At 38.6% G+C, this 20,499-nt stretch overlaps 1 protein-coding gene across 2 annotated transcripts; it reads right to left on the bottom strand.

Moving 5' to 3' along the window:
* Nucleotides 1-4,362: 4,362 nt before the first annotated feature.
* Nucleotides 4,363-20,051, bottom strand: PRRG1 (proline rich and Gla domain 1). Of its 2 annotated transcripts, none has more exons than XM_009821956.2 (3): nucleotides 20,007-20,051; nucleotides 15,662-15,822; nucleotides 4,363-8,036 (listed from the first exon to the last, which is right to left on the bottom strand). In XM_009821956.2, exons 1-3 carry the CDS (start codon nucleotides 20,014-20,016, stop codon nucleotides 7,515-7,517), a joined length of 693 nt encoding a protein of 230 aa, XP_009820258.1. In that variant the 5' UTR covers nucleotides 20,017-20,051; the 3' UTR covers nucleotides 4,363-7,514. The 2 variants fall into 2 exon arrangements, with proteins under 2 accessions (XP_009820258.1, XP_059673838.1); XM_059817855.1 differs by having other exon boundaries at nucleotides 4,363-7,763.
* Between the last annotated feature and the right edge of the window lie 448 nt (nucleotides 20,052-20,499).

The raw sequence follows: 20,499 nt of genomic DNA, 5'->3' as shown, positions 1-20,499 counted from the left end.
AGCCCTTTTTTAAACACTTCTCCTGCCAATGGGGGATATGGTAGCATTTTCACAGAGTCAAGTTGCCTGTGTGGAAAGGCTGAAAGTTATGAAGGTGGCAGAACAAATAGGTAAGAAAAGGGAAACTGAGCTACAAATAACACTTCATAAAACTGAAAAAAAGTATCAAAGAGAAGATAGCATTAGAAATTATTTCCAAACCTACATTTCTTCTAAAGAATCTGCTCAATAAAAATACCAACTTTTATGCAGTTATGTAAGAGCATGTTAAAGATTTTAGGGGTGAACAGAACAAGGAGGTATCATTACTCAGCACTGTTATTAAACAAAATGCAAAAATCAGCGAGAGAAAAAAAAACCACCCAGAAATAGAATACCAAAGCACCTAGCTTTTTACCATTGCTAGACATATCTGACTAGACGTGCTAGACATCCTTTCATTTTGCAAGTTATTAAACTGTTAAAAAAAAGTCCCGGAGCTCACACTGAAAGTAAAAAAAGTTTCGTAAATGTTAATACCGATTCCTGTAGCCAGTAACAACTCTACTCAGAGTACGGCTTCGGTTGCCTTTCCCAGTGCAGGCTCCATAGAGCAGCGCAGGCTGTTGCGAGTGTGCAGGGGCGTTATACCGGGCACAGCCGGCTGTGCCAACACGGCGTGGACGTGGAACAGCGCCAGTCCCTGGAGAACATTAGGGCCACGTAGACGTTAAAGCAACGTTTTGTTTGCAGCTGCCCCTGCGCCTCAAATTTTGGTGAGCACCCACAGGCAGAGAACAGAACCTTAAAACTTTACAATATGCGTATTGTGGGCAAAACCCACAGAAGGACCTACATACAATTGACTGGGTTGTGCTAATTGTCAGGATGACAGACCTTCTCCCTGCCCACGAGTCTTGCTCTGCGGGTGGACAGGCTGCTGCCCGCACAGCATAAGCAGCCGTGCCACAGATCGCTGGTCCTGTGCCAAACCCCCTCCGATGCAGCGGGGCTGCCCAGGGCAAGCAGTCAGTCTTCGGTTTGGGGTCAGCATTTTGTTGCATGGAATGCAGCTGTTTTCATTTTAAAGTTGATATTTACCTTCAACCTTCCCCACTCATCAGGTGTTTTCACAGAAGAATTTGCTTACTGCTACCCACGCTACTAGCAAATGAATGTGCAAGTGTGCCCAGCCTTTATTATACTTTTACTAGCACTCTTGAAGTTGTAGGTGAGTTGGAAATGATGCAAAACACAATTTCACATGGCTGTTGGATGGAAGAAGTATATTTAGAGACACCACGTAATGTTCAGGAATGCAAGCCCACAAGACTGAATGAAAAAGGGGATTCCGAGATGTAAGTATCACTATTGGGAGACACAGCAGATATCAGTGTGAAACTTTTTGGTTTTATTTAAAAATAAGGTGAGGTGGGTATAAGTGAAAAATATAGCCTGACCAACTCTCATGCATGGGGTTTTCTTTCAGAGGGCAGATATATTTCATATTCATGCACCTGTAAGGAAAAAACTATGGTTACAATAGAACCATGAACAGAAAAAGCAGACAATACAAAAATGAAAGAAATAAAAAATGACAGCAATTCTAATAGTAATTGGAAATAAATGACTTGTGATAAGACAGTTTAGGGGTACCAGACACTGAAAACTTTTGAGCTGGTCGCATCATCCTTGCTATTCTCTGACAGTATCACTTTTCACAGAAAATCCTGGCAAGAAATGTTCTCTGGAGTGGTTTTAATCTTGGGAATGATCCACATGTGGTGGCTGTGTGAAGACCAGAAGTTAAAAGGCCTCAGGTGGAAACAGGCTGTGCCTCACTGTGTGTCACCGCAGACCGATGCCTGCATCTGGCCCCAAATGCCTGCATTCAGCCCCTCAGCTGTGTTTGTCTGGCACTGAAATACTGCACGGGGTGTGAGCAAGCCAGCAAGGTAACGGGACAAGGAAGGAAAGTTAGGCCTGCTTAGGTCCCAGATCCTCATATATATGGACCTCGCAGCACGGAGTCATTGAATAAACATCTTGAGTCCTTGTACACAGCAAGGAGCGGGTGCTGTGCCACTGCCAGCAGCGACCTACGGAATTGGTCCAGGGTCTGTTCTGTGGGAAAACACATCCTAGATCGTGGGAAAGGCCAGGGAGACTGTCTGGTACAGATTACTCCTTATGCAGAGATTTCATTGCTGGGAGTATCGAAATAAATTTTCTGAGTACTTGTTGCCTTCTTGCTTTAAGCTTCTCAGCTAAGCCCAGGAGCCACCCACCCAGGTACATAAAAAGCTTCAAACTGGAGAATGAAACAGCAGGTCACACTACAAGGTTTTGTTTTGATTCTTAGATTGTGTTGTTTCTTTGACAGGGGAAAACAGCACAGCAGTCACTGTGTTTTTATTGCATGATACACTGAGACAGGACAGAGGAAGAGAACACAGGTCCTAATAATACAGCAAACATTATTGCAGAGAGCTGAATGGTATGCAAATGCTGCATAATACATAAAATCAAGAGAAAATAGGCAAGGCCTTTCTTGCAGGAACTTGTTACTTAGCATTCAGTAACTCACTGCCAAATCAAAAATACAATTACTGAGATCCCACTAGAGAAGAAAAGCGTAGTTCAACTTTCTGGCAAAGCTCAAAGTTCAATTACCCTGTAGCAAATCAATCAAATGTCTGTGCAGCAAGCAATGAAATAGTACAGATGTCACTTGACTGCTTTCAGCTGACCATGATTTTTCTTCTTTTTAAAAATCAGCAAGTAGCACTAGGAAATATTTACAAAGTTCACATTATGCAGAAAATAAAAAGAAATCTATCAGTGTGACTTAGAGCAGCAGAGAACAGTATTTAGGGCATATGAAACAGTAAATAATGAACATTTATTACTAGTAACCTGGTGCGATGATTTGATTTTTCTAGACATCGAGATTCATGATACCAGTTTAACATTATATCCGCCACATTTCAATAGCTAGAAGCCAGGCTATTGGGAGGCAATCGTGCGTTGAACCATGTACAAACACGTTAGCCAATGCTGATGGATGTGTGGTCACGACACTGAACAAGTATATGCACAGCGAATGCACTTAACCAAATACAGAGCATTCTGTTTGGATGGTGTTGGTCTGAGCTACGCAAATAAAAGCATACCAAGGGGAGCAAGGTACACATGATGGCTTGGAAAGTCACACACACTTTGTTGTTTCAAGTGATTTTGCACTTTTATTATGACCCGTACAAAACTGCACTCGTGTTCATGAAACTCTAAGATACATACCTCCTACAGGGCTTTGCTAACATCTCCAATGGACTCCAGTCATGCGGTAAGCTAGTGAAAAAGAACCAGAGACATATTATGCCATTTACTAGCAGCTGAGTGAGAAAGGATGACACAAAGTTTGTCTTGACTGGAATAGAGATATTTCGTTTCCAGCAGGGATCATCATGTAAGGCTTTTTTTTTTTCCCTCGTTTGCTATTAATGCATCATTCACAGAGCTGATGCAGAATTTTGCAATCACTTTCTTTCAAATGGCTGCAGTCAACTTTGAAATTAAGTCCCCTGACTCAAACATTTTTTGCCCCAGGGTACTGTTTCATTTTGTTGTAATAATTTCTGTTTTCCCTCTGCCTGTGACTGTTATTTAGCTATGGCTACAACAAATGTTTTTAAAAATTGAAAACAAACAAATTCACAAATCTGATTTAAAAATGAGCCTGAATTTTGAAAGACTATCAAGTCCACCTGAAAACAAAATTATATTTATATTTTAAGCTATCAAAACAACTGATTCACTGCAAATGATCAAGTACATAAACCGACGGAAATTAAAAGAGCATCACTTAAATACAGAAAGTTAATTCTCACTGCAGTTGTACAGAATTGAATATTTTGAAACATGAGGCGTCTTAAAAAAAATTTATTTAGCATATCCAAAAACAAATGTTACAAAAAAATTTTTGATAAACATAGGCAAAAATGTTTAAATAGGATAATTTAATGTAAACCAAACCCCTTTAAAATATGCAATACTGTAATCAGAGGTTATTTACATCCAGTGAGAACAGAACAACCTCCACTAATGCTAAATATCACCTAAGCAAATAATGAATTTTCATAATTTCTTAAAACAGCAACACTCACATTTAAGTTAGTTTTAGTAGATAAATCATCTCAATCCTAATATAAGATGAAATTCAATGTTACATTCAGAAGTGAGAAAGGCAGTATCCTGACTATTCATGTCATCAGTCAAGATAGTACTGCATTCAGACTTGCAAAACCTTTAGAGAGGTACAAATATAAATTTATACTATTTATTGCATGACAATGCAATTACAAGATAGGTAAAACTACTAAGTGATCTGAAAAAAAAAGCTGTATCAAAACCCAGTACAAATGAAATTTTATTTTTCAATCAGATTAGAAAAGCCAGCCACAAGACTAAGCTATTTTCCCACATTTCACAAAACAAAACGTTTTGTAATTTGACATTATTACAACATGGAAAAAGCTGTTCATGTCTTAGAGGAAATACATTTGGATAACTGTCCCATGCAAGTTTTGTTTAATTATGAAATTTATTCACCACGACATAAGTTTATAGTCCGCAATGGCTTTCATGTACATGGAAAAGTCATAGCCCAATAATTCAACTCACAGATCATTTTACATATTTGGTTGTGGCTCCTTTGGAAAGACAAGCATCATTTTTGCATTGCACATAAAAGTATCTACAGGATACAGCAACATATTCAACTTGGGAGCCAGAAACATAGAGCCGTTGAAAGTTGTAGCATAGTAATAAAAAAAAAAAGGAAAAGAAAAAAAGAAAAGTCAGCTCATCTCTAAACTAGACTGCCCATGTTCAGGGGATGATGACAGCTGCTGAATGACCTAATGTGAAATGGGGGATCTCCATGCATTTCCTACAGGGAAGTCTTGTACCCAAAGAAAAAAAGTTACTGCTAAAACTACTAGCTGTGCTGGCAGGCACAGGAGATGCCAATATGGCATGGACATTGAAATACCAGCTCTTTTTGAGGTGGTTCTTGCATGTTGAGATGAGGCACTTTGTTTTGGTAATGCCTGCCTAAAGCAGTATATTAACTGTTGGTCAGTATAAAAGGAGCTTTAACTTCTACACGTGGCAATTCAGGAAAGCTAAAACCACTTCAAAAGAAAAAGTCAGACAGTCCAAAACCAAGACCCAGGCAATTCTTACTACAAGAGTCCAAAACATATTGTACTTATCTGCTCAATATCTATTATAAATAATAAATATAAATAAGAGTTATCTTTTGACAACAGTTTGGCCTGGAGTTCACCCATTAACGCTAATAAAACTTTCCTTAGCAACTGAAGATCCCCAGTAGACAACTCAGGCATCCTACTCTTTGCCAAAAATGAGAATAGAAAATTAAAATCCTTACTTAATTTGTTAATACATTATATCAAATTCTTACAGAAGTGTGCATAAACACACCCATGTATGACCATACATATCTTTGCAGCAGCTTTCTGTAAAATTCCTTAGGGAAGACGGGCCAAGTCCCCATGAGACAGTAGACACCAGCACACATCTCAGACTTTATCAGCAATTTCTAATGGATGGCACTGGCATTTCATTTGGGTTCTTTGGAACAAGATGCAGTTTGGGTTTCTGTAGTAAGAAAGCCAACATAACACAGTGGTCCTTCAGGGCTAAATACATTTCAGTTGGTGCTAACCGATTAGTAGAACACAGAACACTGTTAAAGCTAATGCCATGCTACCTTGGTGTGGGGAAAAAAAGAAAACTGAAATGAAATTCATAAGCTAAACCGAGCAATGAACTTTTAAATCAAGCTGGGAAAAAAGAATCACCACACTACAGCTTGCATCAGCTTAACCATCATCAGCATCTAAACCAGTTGGCTGAAATTCTGTACAAGCCTCTGTTCTAACCTGCATCAAGTCTGACAGAAATCCTTATGTCTTCAGTCTCAAAAAGTCACCCCAGACTAATTCTTGGGGGTATGCCTGCATTGTGTTCTTAGAAATACAACATGGTAGGTTTTCACAGTTCTGCCCTCCATCAGGTGGGCTCTGCAGCTCACAACTGGAGATAGCAGAGCCAGGCTCGCCACACAACTTCTGGAACCAGCCTGGACTAACATGCTTCCCAGCACCTCTTACTCTGATGGGCACCTGTAACCTAAGAGCTGTGAAAAAAAGTCTTGTGTACACTAAGAACGGAGTGTACTTTAAGAATTCATGTCACGGATAAAAGCACTACACTGTTCTTAGAAACAATGAAAAATCTAAGTCGTTTTACTTCATTACAACATATTGTTTACTTTTGCAACAGAAGCACCTTGTTGGAATGAATAAGCGATAAATATACTTGTTGAGAACAGGTATCTACATTCTCTGCAAAGTACTTCCATAGCCACCAATACAAGGTGCACACACGGTAGGTACATGTAAGTATGCAAGAGGCAAAAGAATATCAGGATTTGAGGAAGGGATTTTTATTTCATAGTTGGAAAAAATAAGTCACACACACTGAATGCTTTCCCTTTTTTTCCCTTTTAAAAAGGAAAGTAATACCTTTGGGTTTATGTGTTTATGGATAATATCCTGGTCCCAGTGAAGACTATGGTAGGAAGACTATGATCAGGATTTTATCCACTCTTGAGTATTTCAGTATTTCATTATTTACCATTGCATGAACTTTCAAGTTTAAAGTTAACATATGCACACTTCTCACCTCTAGAATACACAAGTAAAAACAAGTAAAAACAGATAGGAAAACAGAGAGGAAAGGCAGAACACAGACAAAAAAGTACGCTATTAAATTCACTAATTAGTATCTTGAATTGTTAGCTTCTAAACATTTACAGAATTTTGACTTGTAATAGCAAAAGCTTTAGAATAAGCCTCTTCTGCTAGGACTCTGAAATTATTGCTATTACACCAGCATACTCTTCATGAGATACTGGTTTAAATACAAAGGCATACTGCTCTCAGCCTTCCAAGGGCCCAGGAACAGGGTGCAGCATGTAAGAAATATCCAAGTGAGAAAAAGGAACTAACTAGACAAGAGGCAATACTGCAAAATCAGTCCCCTTTAGTGTAAGTAACTATCTAAAATGTTGCTTAAGGATTCCCTATTTCAGGCAATTCTGACAGTCTGCAGTAAGAAAGGGGAGGGGGATTCCACAAATCTTGTGGGGAATGTGGACAACGTTCTGAATAAAACAACTGACATCCCTCAAAGCAGAGGTGCTTTTGAGAAGTATGACAGAGCACCACATTTGTACCTGCACTACACTCTCAGTACAGATTCTTTATCTTTTAAGACCTACTGTAGGGGAAAAAAATCCCAAACCCAAAGAACAAGTGAATCTAAAACAAAAAAGTGAAGTTCATTGTATAAGTCCATTAAATTACAGAAATGCATAATAAGCCAAGATAAAGTGCTACAAAATTATTAGTAATTTTTAAAAAGTCCATAGCATTCTTCTTGCTTTACTTAGTACTGGTGACAACAGGAGATACTGCAATTGCACTGGCTGAACTGGAATTCACAATGTCTTCGTATTGTGGGGGTGGATCTAAATGTTGTTCAGTTTCACTTCTCATACTGATTTCACCAGTGGCTTCCTCATATGAAGGAGGAGGATCACAGTTTGAGAGCCTTGTGGATATTGAGTCTGACTGTCCATCCGTATAGCTCAGACCTCCTGGAGAGAGCCCACTGACTTCATACATTTCCTCCTGTGGGGAATGAACAATGCTGAGAGGCGGCGGAAGTGGACCTCTGCCATCAGCCACAGCACCATCACCCATTGCTTCGTGGGCTCCCCTATGCATGTACACCGACTGTCTACGCATTTTCTTTTTAAACAGGCATCTCCATATGACAAAAATGACAATGAGGATAACAAAAAGGCCAATGATCAATGGAAATGCGAGGTAAAATGAATACCAGGTATGTCCTGTGTTACTTTCTCCCTGAAGTCCATTTTTGTAGACTTTCCAGAACTCCTTCTAGAAGAGCAAGACAGGATAAGTCAGAAACTATAAGACAGTTAAAAAATACACTGTAATCAAGCTGTTTTAAATGAATGAGAAAAAAAGGCATTTCAAGTACTGATGATTAAAATAAGAACAGGTATGGATAAGCACACCCAATAAACTTTCACATTTTCTTCTGACATGGTTAGTGATACAAAAGGGTTTTGTTTTTTTACACCAACTCCTCACTGCTTTTAAGAGTCCAGTATCTGCACTTAATATTGACAAACCTGCAGCACAGACAGGCATAGATAAGAAATCTCATCAGGATGCACATCAGCCATCTGGTAGATCAAAATTTTTCAGCACCACTCAAGGTAAAAGTTAGGTTTTTTGTTTGTTTTGTTTTAAAATTGTAATAATATACTAAAACAGTTTGACAGGGAAATACTGTTTCGGAATGACAGACCATTTTGGCAAAGCACAACTATGCTTGTACTGTCATCTCATACTTTAGACTTCCTCCACCCTCTGGCTCATAAAGCAACTCTTGTCAGCTTATTTTGAGTTGATTCAGATCCTCTGTTTGTAATTAAAAATAGCTTCAGCACTATGAGAATACTACATAGCTTATTATATTCTAGAAATTTTGACAACATAGCTACAGATAAATGGAACAGAAAGTGAAGTGAAAATATGAACAAGGGAAAACAAAGATGAAGGGGGACACTAGTACTTGAAAGTACTCTTTGCTATATTAATATGCACAAGTAGGAGCACAAAGGACATGCTGCCATCCAGTTTTCTCTGCAGTGAATGCTATGAAAACTAGTACAAAACAAAAGCGTACTCTGCCTCAAAAAAGTAGTCATCACCTGTAATATAAGAGCTCTCCTACTAAGAAACACTTCCACCGTGTTTTACAGCCATGTATAATTTTTGAAGAAAATAATTTAAAAACCCAAACAAATCCATGCTAGAAACTCTGGACTCTTTAGTTTCCTTTAAAAATGCAGAGACCTGACCCACTCATATTCATGCCAGCATCTCCTTTAAGTAATAGCACACATCTCACATACAAGTATTTATAAAACACTCACCAGGTAAAATTGATATTGTCATTGCTCAGTTATTAGTAAATGATTTATTCAGGTTGCAGACTGACTGACTTTGTGCACAAACAAATCAGATCCATCAATTTTTTTAGTTCAGGACTGCTGCCACATGATCAGCATTAAACAGATAATGCCACCAAACTGATCTCAGAGGCAGACTGAGTCCAGAAGCAGCATGGCCCCTCTAGCGTAGAGGCTAAGCTTGCCCTGTGCAAAGCCATGACCAGGACACCATAGGCAAAACACAGGCTCACAAAGCTTCTGGATGAGAATTTACTAATGTTAGGAGCAATTCTATGTGCATGAAACAACTGGCTATGATGTAGATTTTTTTTTTTTTAAGATAAATTCAGTTGTTCTCATCCCTATACTCAGTGCAAGTTAAAAAAAAAATCCTACAGCAATCCAGGATTAGGTGTTTTTTCTGAATTCCAAGGCTTGACATCACAAGCAGGTCATGACAGTGCCCCTCTTTGATGTGAACCTAGGTCCAAATCATCTAAGCTAAGTCAGGAAGCATTGACTTCAAACAAAGTAAACAAGTCTTGGAAGATGGACCAATCTCTCCAGATACTTCTTTGCAAGTGCCTTCCTCGATGCATTGTTCCACAGTGAACCCCAGATCAGCTGTGCTGACTTTAGAAAAATGTATTTGAGGGGGGAAACTAACATTAAAAAATGAAAATAGCTGCACAACTGAGGACTTTCAGGAGCTCTGCATGATAAAACAACAAAACCAATGACCTCACCTCTCCCCACCAGATCACCAGGCAATTAAGAAGATCTGTTACCTATTACCTTTCCACCTGGTTTGAATACAACTAACTAGATTCTTTAGTGGAATAGATAATAAATATATTCTCGACTAAAAAAGCAGAAAAATACTCATTAGCATTATTAACTGCTATTGACTTACTGGAACAAATCTCCCCACTACACTGTTCTGCTGCCTCAATGGCAGCAAAGGAGTAAACTGGTACGATGTTCGGTTTTGAGACCAAAACCGCAAAGATTTACTGAAAGGCATCAAATATACTGTGTAAGGATGTGTCATTTTAAAGACTCTGGGAAGGAGAAAGGTAGTTTTTCCTTAGCAATATATTTTGTGTTGCAGACTGCAGAGGAAACGCACCCTCTCCGATGTAAGAGTAATAAGTTGTGACTGGTATTTTAGTACTGTTTCCATGTTACCTCTAGCTCAGCTCTATCCGCTGGAGAAAACACCTCTGTACCTTCTTCAGAAAGCTGAAATACCAGCACCTCTCCTTGTCACTCTGCAACATGGCAAAACCGCAGAAAAACCGTTTTCCCAGAGTGGCAGGCAAATAGTTCGGAATAGGGGGTGTGGCTGCAGGGGATGTTCAAGTTGAGGGTGTGACCAGACAGGTGCAGAAAGAGCTTAAGGTAAGAGTTTAAACTGGTTTAAGGATGAAAGTAGTTTAGTGTCCACTTTCATCTGCATGCAAGGGAAAGGAAATTCCAAGACAGTTTAGACACATGCACCCCCATCAAAAATTACAGTGCTTCACATCTAAGGCTATCTTACAGAGACAGAAGCATAAAGTTCTGCACACAGGTGAAAAATACTAAGAAAGAAACACTTGTTCAGTCATTTAAAAAAGCTTTCTTTAAATTTTCCTCTTTGAGGAAAAAAAACCTCCAAACCAAAGAAGCCAAACCCACAAAAAACCACCAACCAAAAACTTACTAGTGTACTAAACATAGTGTTTCCAGCTTGCATTTTTGCAAGCCAAATCTCAGAGAGAAGCACAAAGACTGTTATTTCCAGACAGACAGAATTGACAGAAACTGCAGGAAACTAATACTTAAGGTTCAAGCTGCACAGCTGCCAAGCAGCTCCCCTTCTGCTCTGTCACCCCACAGCTACGCTGCACTGTAAAGTGAAGGCACAGGAGGAGGACAAGCCATCTGGTCAAAGTCAAATCATGCCCGACAAAACCACGGAGAACTTGGATGAATTTGCACAGTGTGAGGATCTGTACAAACTGCTATGAAAAAAACCAAGACAAGGAAATACTGAAAACCTAGGAAGTAGCTGTAGAGCTCATACAAAAAGTCAAAGCGTAATTTAAAAGTTGGAAAAAATCACAGCACAACCACCCCTTCCATAGTTGCTGGTCTCTTAAACCAACAATAAAAAGGACTTACTTTCTACTTGACAAAAGTATTAAGTCATGATTTATGAAAAGGACACTCCAGTAATCATTTATCCTTGAGTGCTCTACAGCTGGGAATACCAGACGTGTATGACTTAAAAGGCTGAAAAAGTAGGTTAAGCAGGCCACAGAATCAGATAACCGCAATGGAAAAGACTTAGAAAACATCTAACATATTCCCGCGAAGAACTACTTTTCTGAAAGTCCTCAAATCCAGTTTGAAATAATCAAAAGGAATTCTCAGGGGCATCCCACACAGACAGTTACAGTCCATTTGCTAGAATTTTGTTTCCCTTTTATTTCTAATACCTCTCAGAACAGAGTCAGCACCAGTCAACTGGGTCTGCACACCAAATCGAACAAGGGATCCACATGAAAGTTAAGAGACTCATACCCTGCTGAGAATTTCAGCTGAGACCTTTACTACATTTGGCAGCATCATCAGCCTCAAATGATTCTTGGTCAATTGTCTGACTTGTTTTAAATGTGGACTAATAATATGCCAGTCAGAAGACTGCTTGGTATTCAGTAGGTAGAGGATATGAACAAATCAATAATGGGAAGTGAGTACCTGCTACACTGTTTTCTTCTGGTCTGCCCTCAATTTCAGGTGGCAGGAAACAATTCACCTCTTTTCTTCTGGGTATTTATCTACCATCCATAATTAGATACAGACTGATGCTAGAAGTCTTACTTGATCACATCATTTTAGATCTGGTGCTGACAAGTTTTGAGTTGATTGCTAAGCTTTTCAGTGTTTTGTTTGTTTGTTTATTTGGCTAGAATAGAGCTATACAGAGAAGCTTGCAATTTCTGTAATACTTAAAATTTGTGGGAAATTTGAAACACAAAGATATGTGAATTCTAGCTTTTAAAATTTTAATGCAGTATGATTTAAAAAAATTAGTTAACGGATATAAAATTAGTATCAGTGCTTCAATCACACCCAGATACTTTGCACAGTAACTTTTAAACAAATCTTTGAGTCTCCCAACAACCTTCGACAATTGACCAGTGACCACATACAGTGCTGCCAGCAGGCTACAGGTACTACAAATAAATAGCTTTACTAGATCAGACCTAGGGTTCACCTAACCCGTTATTTTCTCTCTGACAACAAGCCTCAGAGACTGCTAAAAGAAGAGTTCAAACATAAGCAGGCAAAGATACTCTCCCAGATTCCACATATTTGTACTTCAAGAACTTCCATTAGCCAAAGCTGACCTCTTTTATTCAGTGGTCCCCGACTGATTTATCTTCCATTCATTTATATTGTTGTTCTCTGAACCTATATAAGCTTTTAGGATCCAAGACATCCTGTGGCAAGGCAGTCCACAGCTCTATTATCTGTGGTGAGAAGACATACTTCTATTTGCTTTGAACATGCACCTTCTAGTTTCCTTTGAGGCCTGCTTAGCTCTCCTGTTAGAAGGATGGCAAGTGACTGACCTCAGTTCAATCTTCATGCTCCTCACAGATGTCATCACATATTCCCCGATTTAACTCTTTTCCAGTCTATTGTTACAGAAGTCTTTTCATATCTTTGGTCAACTGCCACACTTCTCTGGTCCTCCCTCAGCTACCAATTTGCTTTTTAGGAGATAGGGAGATCAGAGCTGTACATGGTACATTCAACACATGGGTGTGCAATGACGTAATTGGGTTCTCCATTTTGATCCCTATTCCCTTCTTCAGATTCTTAGCACTCAGGGTTGGGTTTTTTTGTTTGTTTTTGTTTGACTGCTGAGCATTAAATTCAAGTCTTCATAGATTCAAATTCAGATCTTGTTCCTGAGTTCAGTTCAGAGCAAATCATATACATAATGAATGTTCCCTTTTCCCCCCACAGGCATTACATTTGTCAACACTGAATTTCATATCCTATTTTATCCACAAAGTCCTGCAAATTCTTCCCTGTTGGCTCTAGCCTTACTAACATAGTAGTATTATCTTTATAATTAACTTTATCATTTTAAATAATAATTCTGAACATATCAAAATCCCCAAGCCCACACAATATAAAGGCATTCAGTATTTCCATGGCAGCTATGCATGTACACTTAACATACACAATGCTAACTTCCAAGAAAAAACTATACATCAAAAATAACTTGAGGGAACTGCTTGATATTTATTTTAGTATTACAAATCCAGATGTTTCACACTTCCCCAGAAGACTACAGAAAAACAAAGAACCAAGTGGACAAAATAAAAAATACAGAGAGAGCAATTACACAAAACAAAGTTATCATGAGATAAATAAGCTACAGACCCTATTTGAATTCCAGTCTAGCTATACTATGAAATCATTGCATCTTTGTTACTCTGAACATACTGTATCATGATCCTGGTCTATTGCATCCATTTCCTTCCCCTGGGACACAGAAGTTGAGTCTTACTAAGTGGCTGTAAGGATGGATACCACTGGGGAACAATGGACTAAATAAAGCCTAAGTAAATGAGGCTGGTCAGGCATGACTGCACATTAGCAGAGCCTGGCCCATTAGCAAACTACCAACAACAGAATAAAGCAGCTAGGCAAAAAGGATACAGTAGTAGAAAAGGATGAAGGGGCAGGACCTTATTGGAAGCTCCTTCTCCCCTGTGACGCAAAGGTTGTGGCAAGAATGGAAATGTAGCTAACTATTTCTACTTTACCATTTCCCAAATACCTCTGCAAAGGAAATGCTATCTATGAAAACACAAAATATTGCTAAATGGGGGAAAAGAAGCTGAAGTGAGAGGCAACATGTTTAGGCCATGCTTCCTCTACTGACTTGAACTTCTTGTGCTACTTAAGCAAAAGTGATATTGTGTTAGAATTTTACACGTGTAGTGTCATTGTAAACATTATTCTTAATTACACAATGAGCTATCATTAGGAATGGCCACACCAAGCCAAGTTTGGGAGGTAAAAAACATGTGTGTGCATGTACTTTAAAGCTTCAGAAAGAAGAAGCTTTGAAGAGACACAGCACATCCTACTACTTCATTTTAATAAATCAGAAAATTCTCATTCCAGCCTTATCCATCGCCCCAGGCATGACCTCCAAAAAAAGATGCCAAGAACTTAAAACTTCAGTATGCCTTTACAATAACATTGCTATTTTTTGATGTAGAGCTCAGCCAGTGAAGAGTGGAATGCATCACCTGTGTAAATTCTGGAAATCTGCAATGCTCCCTGTGCCACTTTGCCCATTAACCCATTGACCTTGCAAGTACAACTTTCCTGGGTAAAGACGCACAAGGGATAGAAGATTTTTTTTTTTTAAGTTTCCTGAGTCACATTTCTAGCACCTGTTTTTCACTTTAGATTTATCCTCAAATTCAGCCCTAATTTCATGCATGTCTGTCTTGAATTAAAAAAAATAATTAATTCTTGATGTATTGCATTAAATAGGTCAGATGTCACCATTAAGAACCGGTGTGCTGTTTTTATTTGTTGGGAAGTAATATAAGGTATGTTGGGTATGATATTCAGCTATTGCTTGCAGAGCCATTAGCCCACAAGCTTCTTCTAATTAGAGAAGCCGACAGACTTACGCAACAATTCTGTGTGGGCAGTATCTGCTTCATTCCTGTCAAGTTAATGTATCACTGCCCTTGCATAACCCTCAGTAGCACTGAAATTATTGTTCTTCCCGTATTTTAAATCACTGCTGCTTAACAATACTCTCTGGGGGCTTGCAGATTTTAGCTTGAAGAAGGCCACTAGACTTTCCTTATTTTTAGACTATCAATAGTCTGGGCACTGAACACTTTGGCCAGCTACAGCAGCACCTGGGATTCAAAGGTGTATTTTAAACAGAAAGCTTTTTAAGTTGCTCACTCATTTCATGTGAACATATTCAACAAACATGTTATTCCACAGGAGTGTGGTAAGTGAAGACTTGCATCCTCTGCTTCCACATATTCCCTGTAACATTCCCAATCCCATCAGTTTTTCCAAGCAAGACAACTGAATTTGTGATATCCAGGCCAGACTTAAGCGTGTGATGATAGGAGAACCAGGACACAGGCTATTTGGGTAAATAGTGCTGCCAAACAGATGACAGTTTCGCCCACCTCTTCTCAAGTGGAGTTATTAATTCATATTCCTTTCTTCCCAGCTGCTGATTTTCACCTATGAGCATAATCAGTTTTGAGACCTCTACCCCCTTCAAATTCAGTTTAATTGGGGTGAAGGATTCGAAAGTTATTGCTGTGTAGTCTATCCATCTCCACTGAACACCTTATTTGCTTAAGGAAACAGGCCAAAAAGAAAAACAAATCTAATGTAATGTTGGAAAACACACAAGCATTCAGCACACCCCAAAATTTAGTATCAATACACCCCACCCATCTTTAAATACACACCAAAACATACCGTTTTTTCCTCATTTTCAAATGCTTCTCTTGCTTCTTCATAGCTACAGATTTCTTCTCTGCACTCATGTTCTATGTCACCTTGCTTTAATTCTTCCAAAAATGTGTTGGCTCTCGGGTATCTTTTTAACACAGAATTGGCTTTGTCCTCTGTTAAGAACACTGAATAAGAGGAGAGACAACAAAGGTCACTTCTAAAACAGATATCCAAAACCTCATGCTAAAACTGCTCAAAGAAAATGTGCTTTTGAGAAATAAAGAGCTTTTTCAAGTCCTCCCCTTACTTAATATGATAGAAGGCCTCTCCTAGTTTTATTCACTGTTCTAAGTAGCTGGGCCTACAATTTCAGTAGTTATTGCTATAACATCATAGATGTGATGGACCTAAATTCAGCATCACAGTCATGTATGCTTCAACAAGATTGGAGCCGGTGCCTAAGAAGAGTGCTCTGAAGAGACAGGCACATGCTCAGCTCAAGCGACTTCATAAACTAAGATGACACAGAACAAACAAATCCTGCCTGTGAACATCCAAAAAGATATTTGCAACTGCCTGAGGGCATCGCAGCCAGAATGCTCTGAAGTTTTTGATATAAATATTTATTAATATTACCCAGTCATACACACCATAACAGCTGTATTTATCAAAGTTTAAGTCTGTAAGTTTTCTTAAGCAACTTTGAAGCAGACTTGCTCCCTTCACTCCAGACATGTCAACCCTGAAATAGTGACCCTTTTGGGGGTGTGGAGAGAAGTAGCCTCTTTCTATTTTCTTGAATCATACATAAAACCTCACCTTATTTGATGAATCAAATAAAACAACGCCAAAAGGCAACCAACATTCTGACACAGGTGTTGTTTAATTGCTTTCCTTGGTTTTCTGTTCAAAGAGGAGAGCTGGAAGCAACTTTTCTTCTGATCTTCCAGTTTTCCCTCAAACTCCCTGACCAAATGATTTTTACAGTAAAATGCAGCAACTGTAACACTCCAAAATCCAGCAGAGTGAATTACGTGGGAGGTACATCTGCAGTGAATGATGCAGAAATTCTCCACGTATTTCAGGTCAGGAAGCAAGAACATCATGTCAGTGCAACACTGTTACTGGGCTCTCACTGCCAGCAAGAGGGGCTAATTATTCAATGCGCTGCCACGCTAATCCACCCATACCACTTTCCTGACCTATGCAATCATTTCTGCATTGGTTCAAAGACAAACTCTCACTGTCTGCTGAAGGACAGACATTGACTGGTTTAAGCAATGATTTATCTATAATTTTATATGAATCAGTTTGCTGTGTTTTTCTTTCTTAATCATCTGATTTTGAATTTTAAAAAAAGGATGGCAGCAAGTCTACAGAGATGGTTACTATACTTTTGCTTTCTCATGAGATAGATGGGGTGGCATGTTTCAGCAATAAGGCTACTACCATAATTAGGCTGATTTACTTTAATTTTGTTTAGTCTCTGTGGCATACTTTGATACAAATCGTTAGACAGTTATCTTCCTTTTGCAAAGGATTAAATGAAGATTTGAAGATTAAACTCCAAAAGACCAGTCACTCCTATACTTTCACAGTTGAATACGTGTGGTACGTACATGTACCACACAAATTACGCTATTCATGATGTTACCAGAGGTTCAGTGCACACAACTCTACAACTGCACGTATTGGAATTTTGGTTTTCTACAGCACCACAGATGAGCACACGGGCATTTCCTATTGTTTAAGTTCACTAAGTAACATAGAAATTAATATTAAAAAATCTCTTCAAAAAGGAAAGAAAAAAGAATGGCTTCTTTCCATTTCCCACACAATTCTCCTGACTCGCCTCTAGGCCTGAAGAACTTGGTTTCTTTCAACATGCCTCAGAGATCACCCAAACATGATGAGTTGAAGGACTTGTCCATATCAGGAAGCCAGCATGCAGCCATGTGTGGGGATGGACTGACAGTGCTCTACCTACTTCTCACCAACTGCTCCTGTGGGCATTCCTGAAGTGGAAAAAGCTACAGCCCAGACTCTCTTAAGAGTGTCCATATGTGGAGTCACCAAAGAGTAGATAATGCACTATAAAACAAGTTTCCCTTCCTTCAGCAGACAAAACCTAGGGAATTTCATTTCACAGCTGAAATCCGTCCCCGAAAACAGCAATGACACAAACTATGACAGCTTTGTACTGGATGCAAAGGAAAAAGAAATAAAGAGGAAAATGCAGGTAGCTGAAAATACCCTAATTTAAAGCTTCTGGCTCTCAGAAACAATACACACACTGTGTTTCTGCATGCACTTTCCAATTTACCAAAGCAGCAAACTGAGAATAAAGGTTTAAAAGCTGGCGTGTTACGAAATACTGTGTTTGATACACATTGGGATGAGTTTCTAGGTAATGGTTTAGTTTTCCAAAAAGAGCTAAGCATACATTTCTGGTTCAAAATGCATTTATGAAGAACAGCAAAGCATTAAAATAGTTCACCGTTCAAGAATGAACAATATATGACTATCTAAAAAACCCAACTTCTTTATTTAGCAATTCATATTCAGAAAGTGTCTCTTCTTTCACGATACAGTATAGAAAATGCATACATCACAGAGACAAAAAAGTCCACTGAAGAAAATAAACCACACCCCATATTATTTATCAGATACAGTCAGAATTAATGTTCTATGATTAGTTCAGACCAGGAATGGCTTTTGACCCTGCAAGGCTGGAAAAAATGATGTATATTAATTTGTTTGGTTTAATTTGACATTTTTAAAGCTCTGCGCACTCCTAGTGACTTTAAACCCTGTTGAGAAGCCAGTACAAATGTAGCAAGAAAACGTAAAAGCATACACTGATCAAAGTAATCTTGATGGAGATACTGATTGAAACACAGTGATTTAATGAGAACTAGTCATTGCCTGATGAATCCTGTAAAAAGAGATAATGGAACCATACTGCAGATACCACTTTGACTTCTTAGTATTCCAGGACCATCGTCATGTAGACATTTGGTTATAATTGCATAGGAGTGTATACAAAAACTGCTTTGGGTTGGATGCCCACCTAACCAAACTACAGTGTGGCTGAATTCACTGCAGCTGTTACTATGGAGCTGAAGATGATCAAGGAAGACTTCCATGTGGCAAGAATAAAGTAATGAAGTAAGATAAAACTTGATTTTTCACTTTGTTAAGGAGATTAACTAGCAAGTACAAGATCAAGGAAAAATCAAAATTATGATTTTGGCATTATGTAACATAGACACAGAAACAAAAAATCTAAAGTCTCTTCTTCCTCAATTTTTGTAGAATATAGACGAAGATATACAACTCCCAAATCTAATGCATTGGAATACATGCTTATTTCTTCAAACATGCTTGTGCTCTGTGTAACAGTAACACTTGGCTTTTAGCAAGTTTTTATGCACCAGAAAGCTACAAAAAAAAAACATTCCCAAGTCTTAGTTTGACTTACTTTTATTGAAGCGAGTAATACAGTGAGATCAATCTATTATACATTCTCAGAAAAACCTGTGTGCTATCATAACAGTGAATGGATACTGTAGCAACGTGAATTTAAATCAGAATCAGAAAGACACAGGCAAGGACATGAGAAGATAAATATGTCTCAGCCTGCCAACTGAAGCTGTCACAGGCAAAGAAAACAGGGTTCAGGTCTTTAGTGACAGAAAGAACAGGGAGCAGCAGTGTGGGAAAAGTATTCTGGGACACCAAAGGGTTGCCAAATCAAAGCCCAGGGCATCCGGGACACCAAAACCAGCTCTATTGAGACCATTACTGAGGCTTCCTTTTTCTGACTCCTTACCAACACACAAGCAGATTAAAACCACCACCACATACTAGAAATAAACATTTCATTTTAAATTCGATGCTACAGCTACTAATAAATTTGAATATTTCTGTAGGTGACCTTAATACAACTCCTTGGTTTGCATAGGGCAGAAGGGAGAAAAATGTTTTTTGAACATTTACATATAAAGCTTAAAAAGTGACTTCTGCTCCGAGATTCTGGAGTTACTGGGACAAGCTTAGGAATAGTTAAACTGAAGTACGCAAGGCTGGAAATTCAGCTCTGTGGTCTTCGTTCTGCACCCAGCTTTCAAAGATCCACAAATGAGTTTGTGATGATTATTACGATTTGCATATAATATCTCTGTCAGAACAGTAGTATGATTCCAGTTCAGTTGAGTGTTACTAACACCAAAATCAGTCCAATAGCAAAGGATATTTTTTGTGCGAACTGACTGGGATTTTGAGCAGAGGACAGTTTTGGGTTGTGTTAATGCCCACTTCATAGGGAATAATAAAGAATGCACACTCATCACTAAGTTAACAAACTTACCACTATCCATGATGATCACTGATCAAGGGCAGGGAACTTGCAAATATCAAGTCTGTAAACAAAAGAGGAAACACCCTGTTGAGTTTGTGAATTATTATGAACTTGGAAAACTTTCTCATGATTCCCAAATATTGTTACAAATATATCAGTGTTGGAAACCCCGTGGTCAAGATTAATCCCTCTTTTGAGTTGTACCACTACTGCATGCAGACTACTTTCAGTAGTATAGGAATACTATCAAAAAAAAAGGTAACTCTTGTGAAATGGTGAATGCTTTAACTTTTTCAAAGCTTTCCACATTTAGAATATGCAAAAATACTAATATGAAATAGAAGGTCTGTATCATTGTAAACAAATCTGCAACCTCTGTTTTATCTGACCGAACTTGAAAGGTATTACGTTCTTCACTGTAATTACTTATACCTTATGTGAGACTTAAATTCACTCTGCAGAGATCAAGTCAACTCATTATCTTTAGTCTATGGATCAGATT

This window comes from Gavia stellata, chromosome 1 (genome assembly GCF_030936135.1).
Source record: "Gavia stellata isolate bGavSte3 chromosome 1, bGavSte3.hap2, whole genome shotgun sequence".
NCBI lineage: Eukaryota > Metazoa > Chordata > Aves > Gaviiformes > Gaviidae > Gavia > Gavia stellata.
Note: the sequence above shows the minus strand (reverse complement) of the source record. Positions and strands in the feature narration are given on the sequence as shown.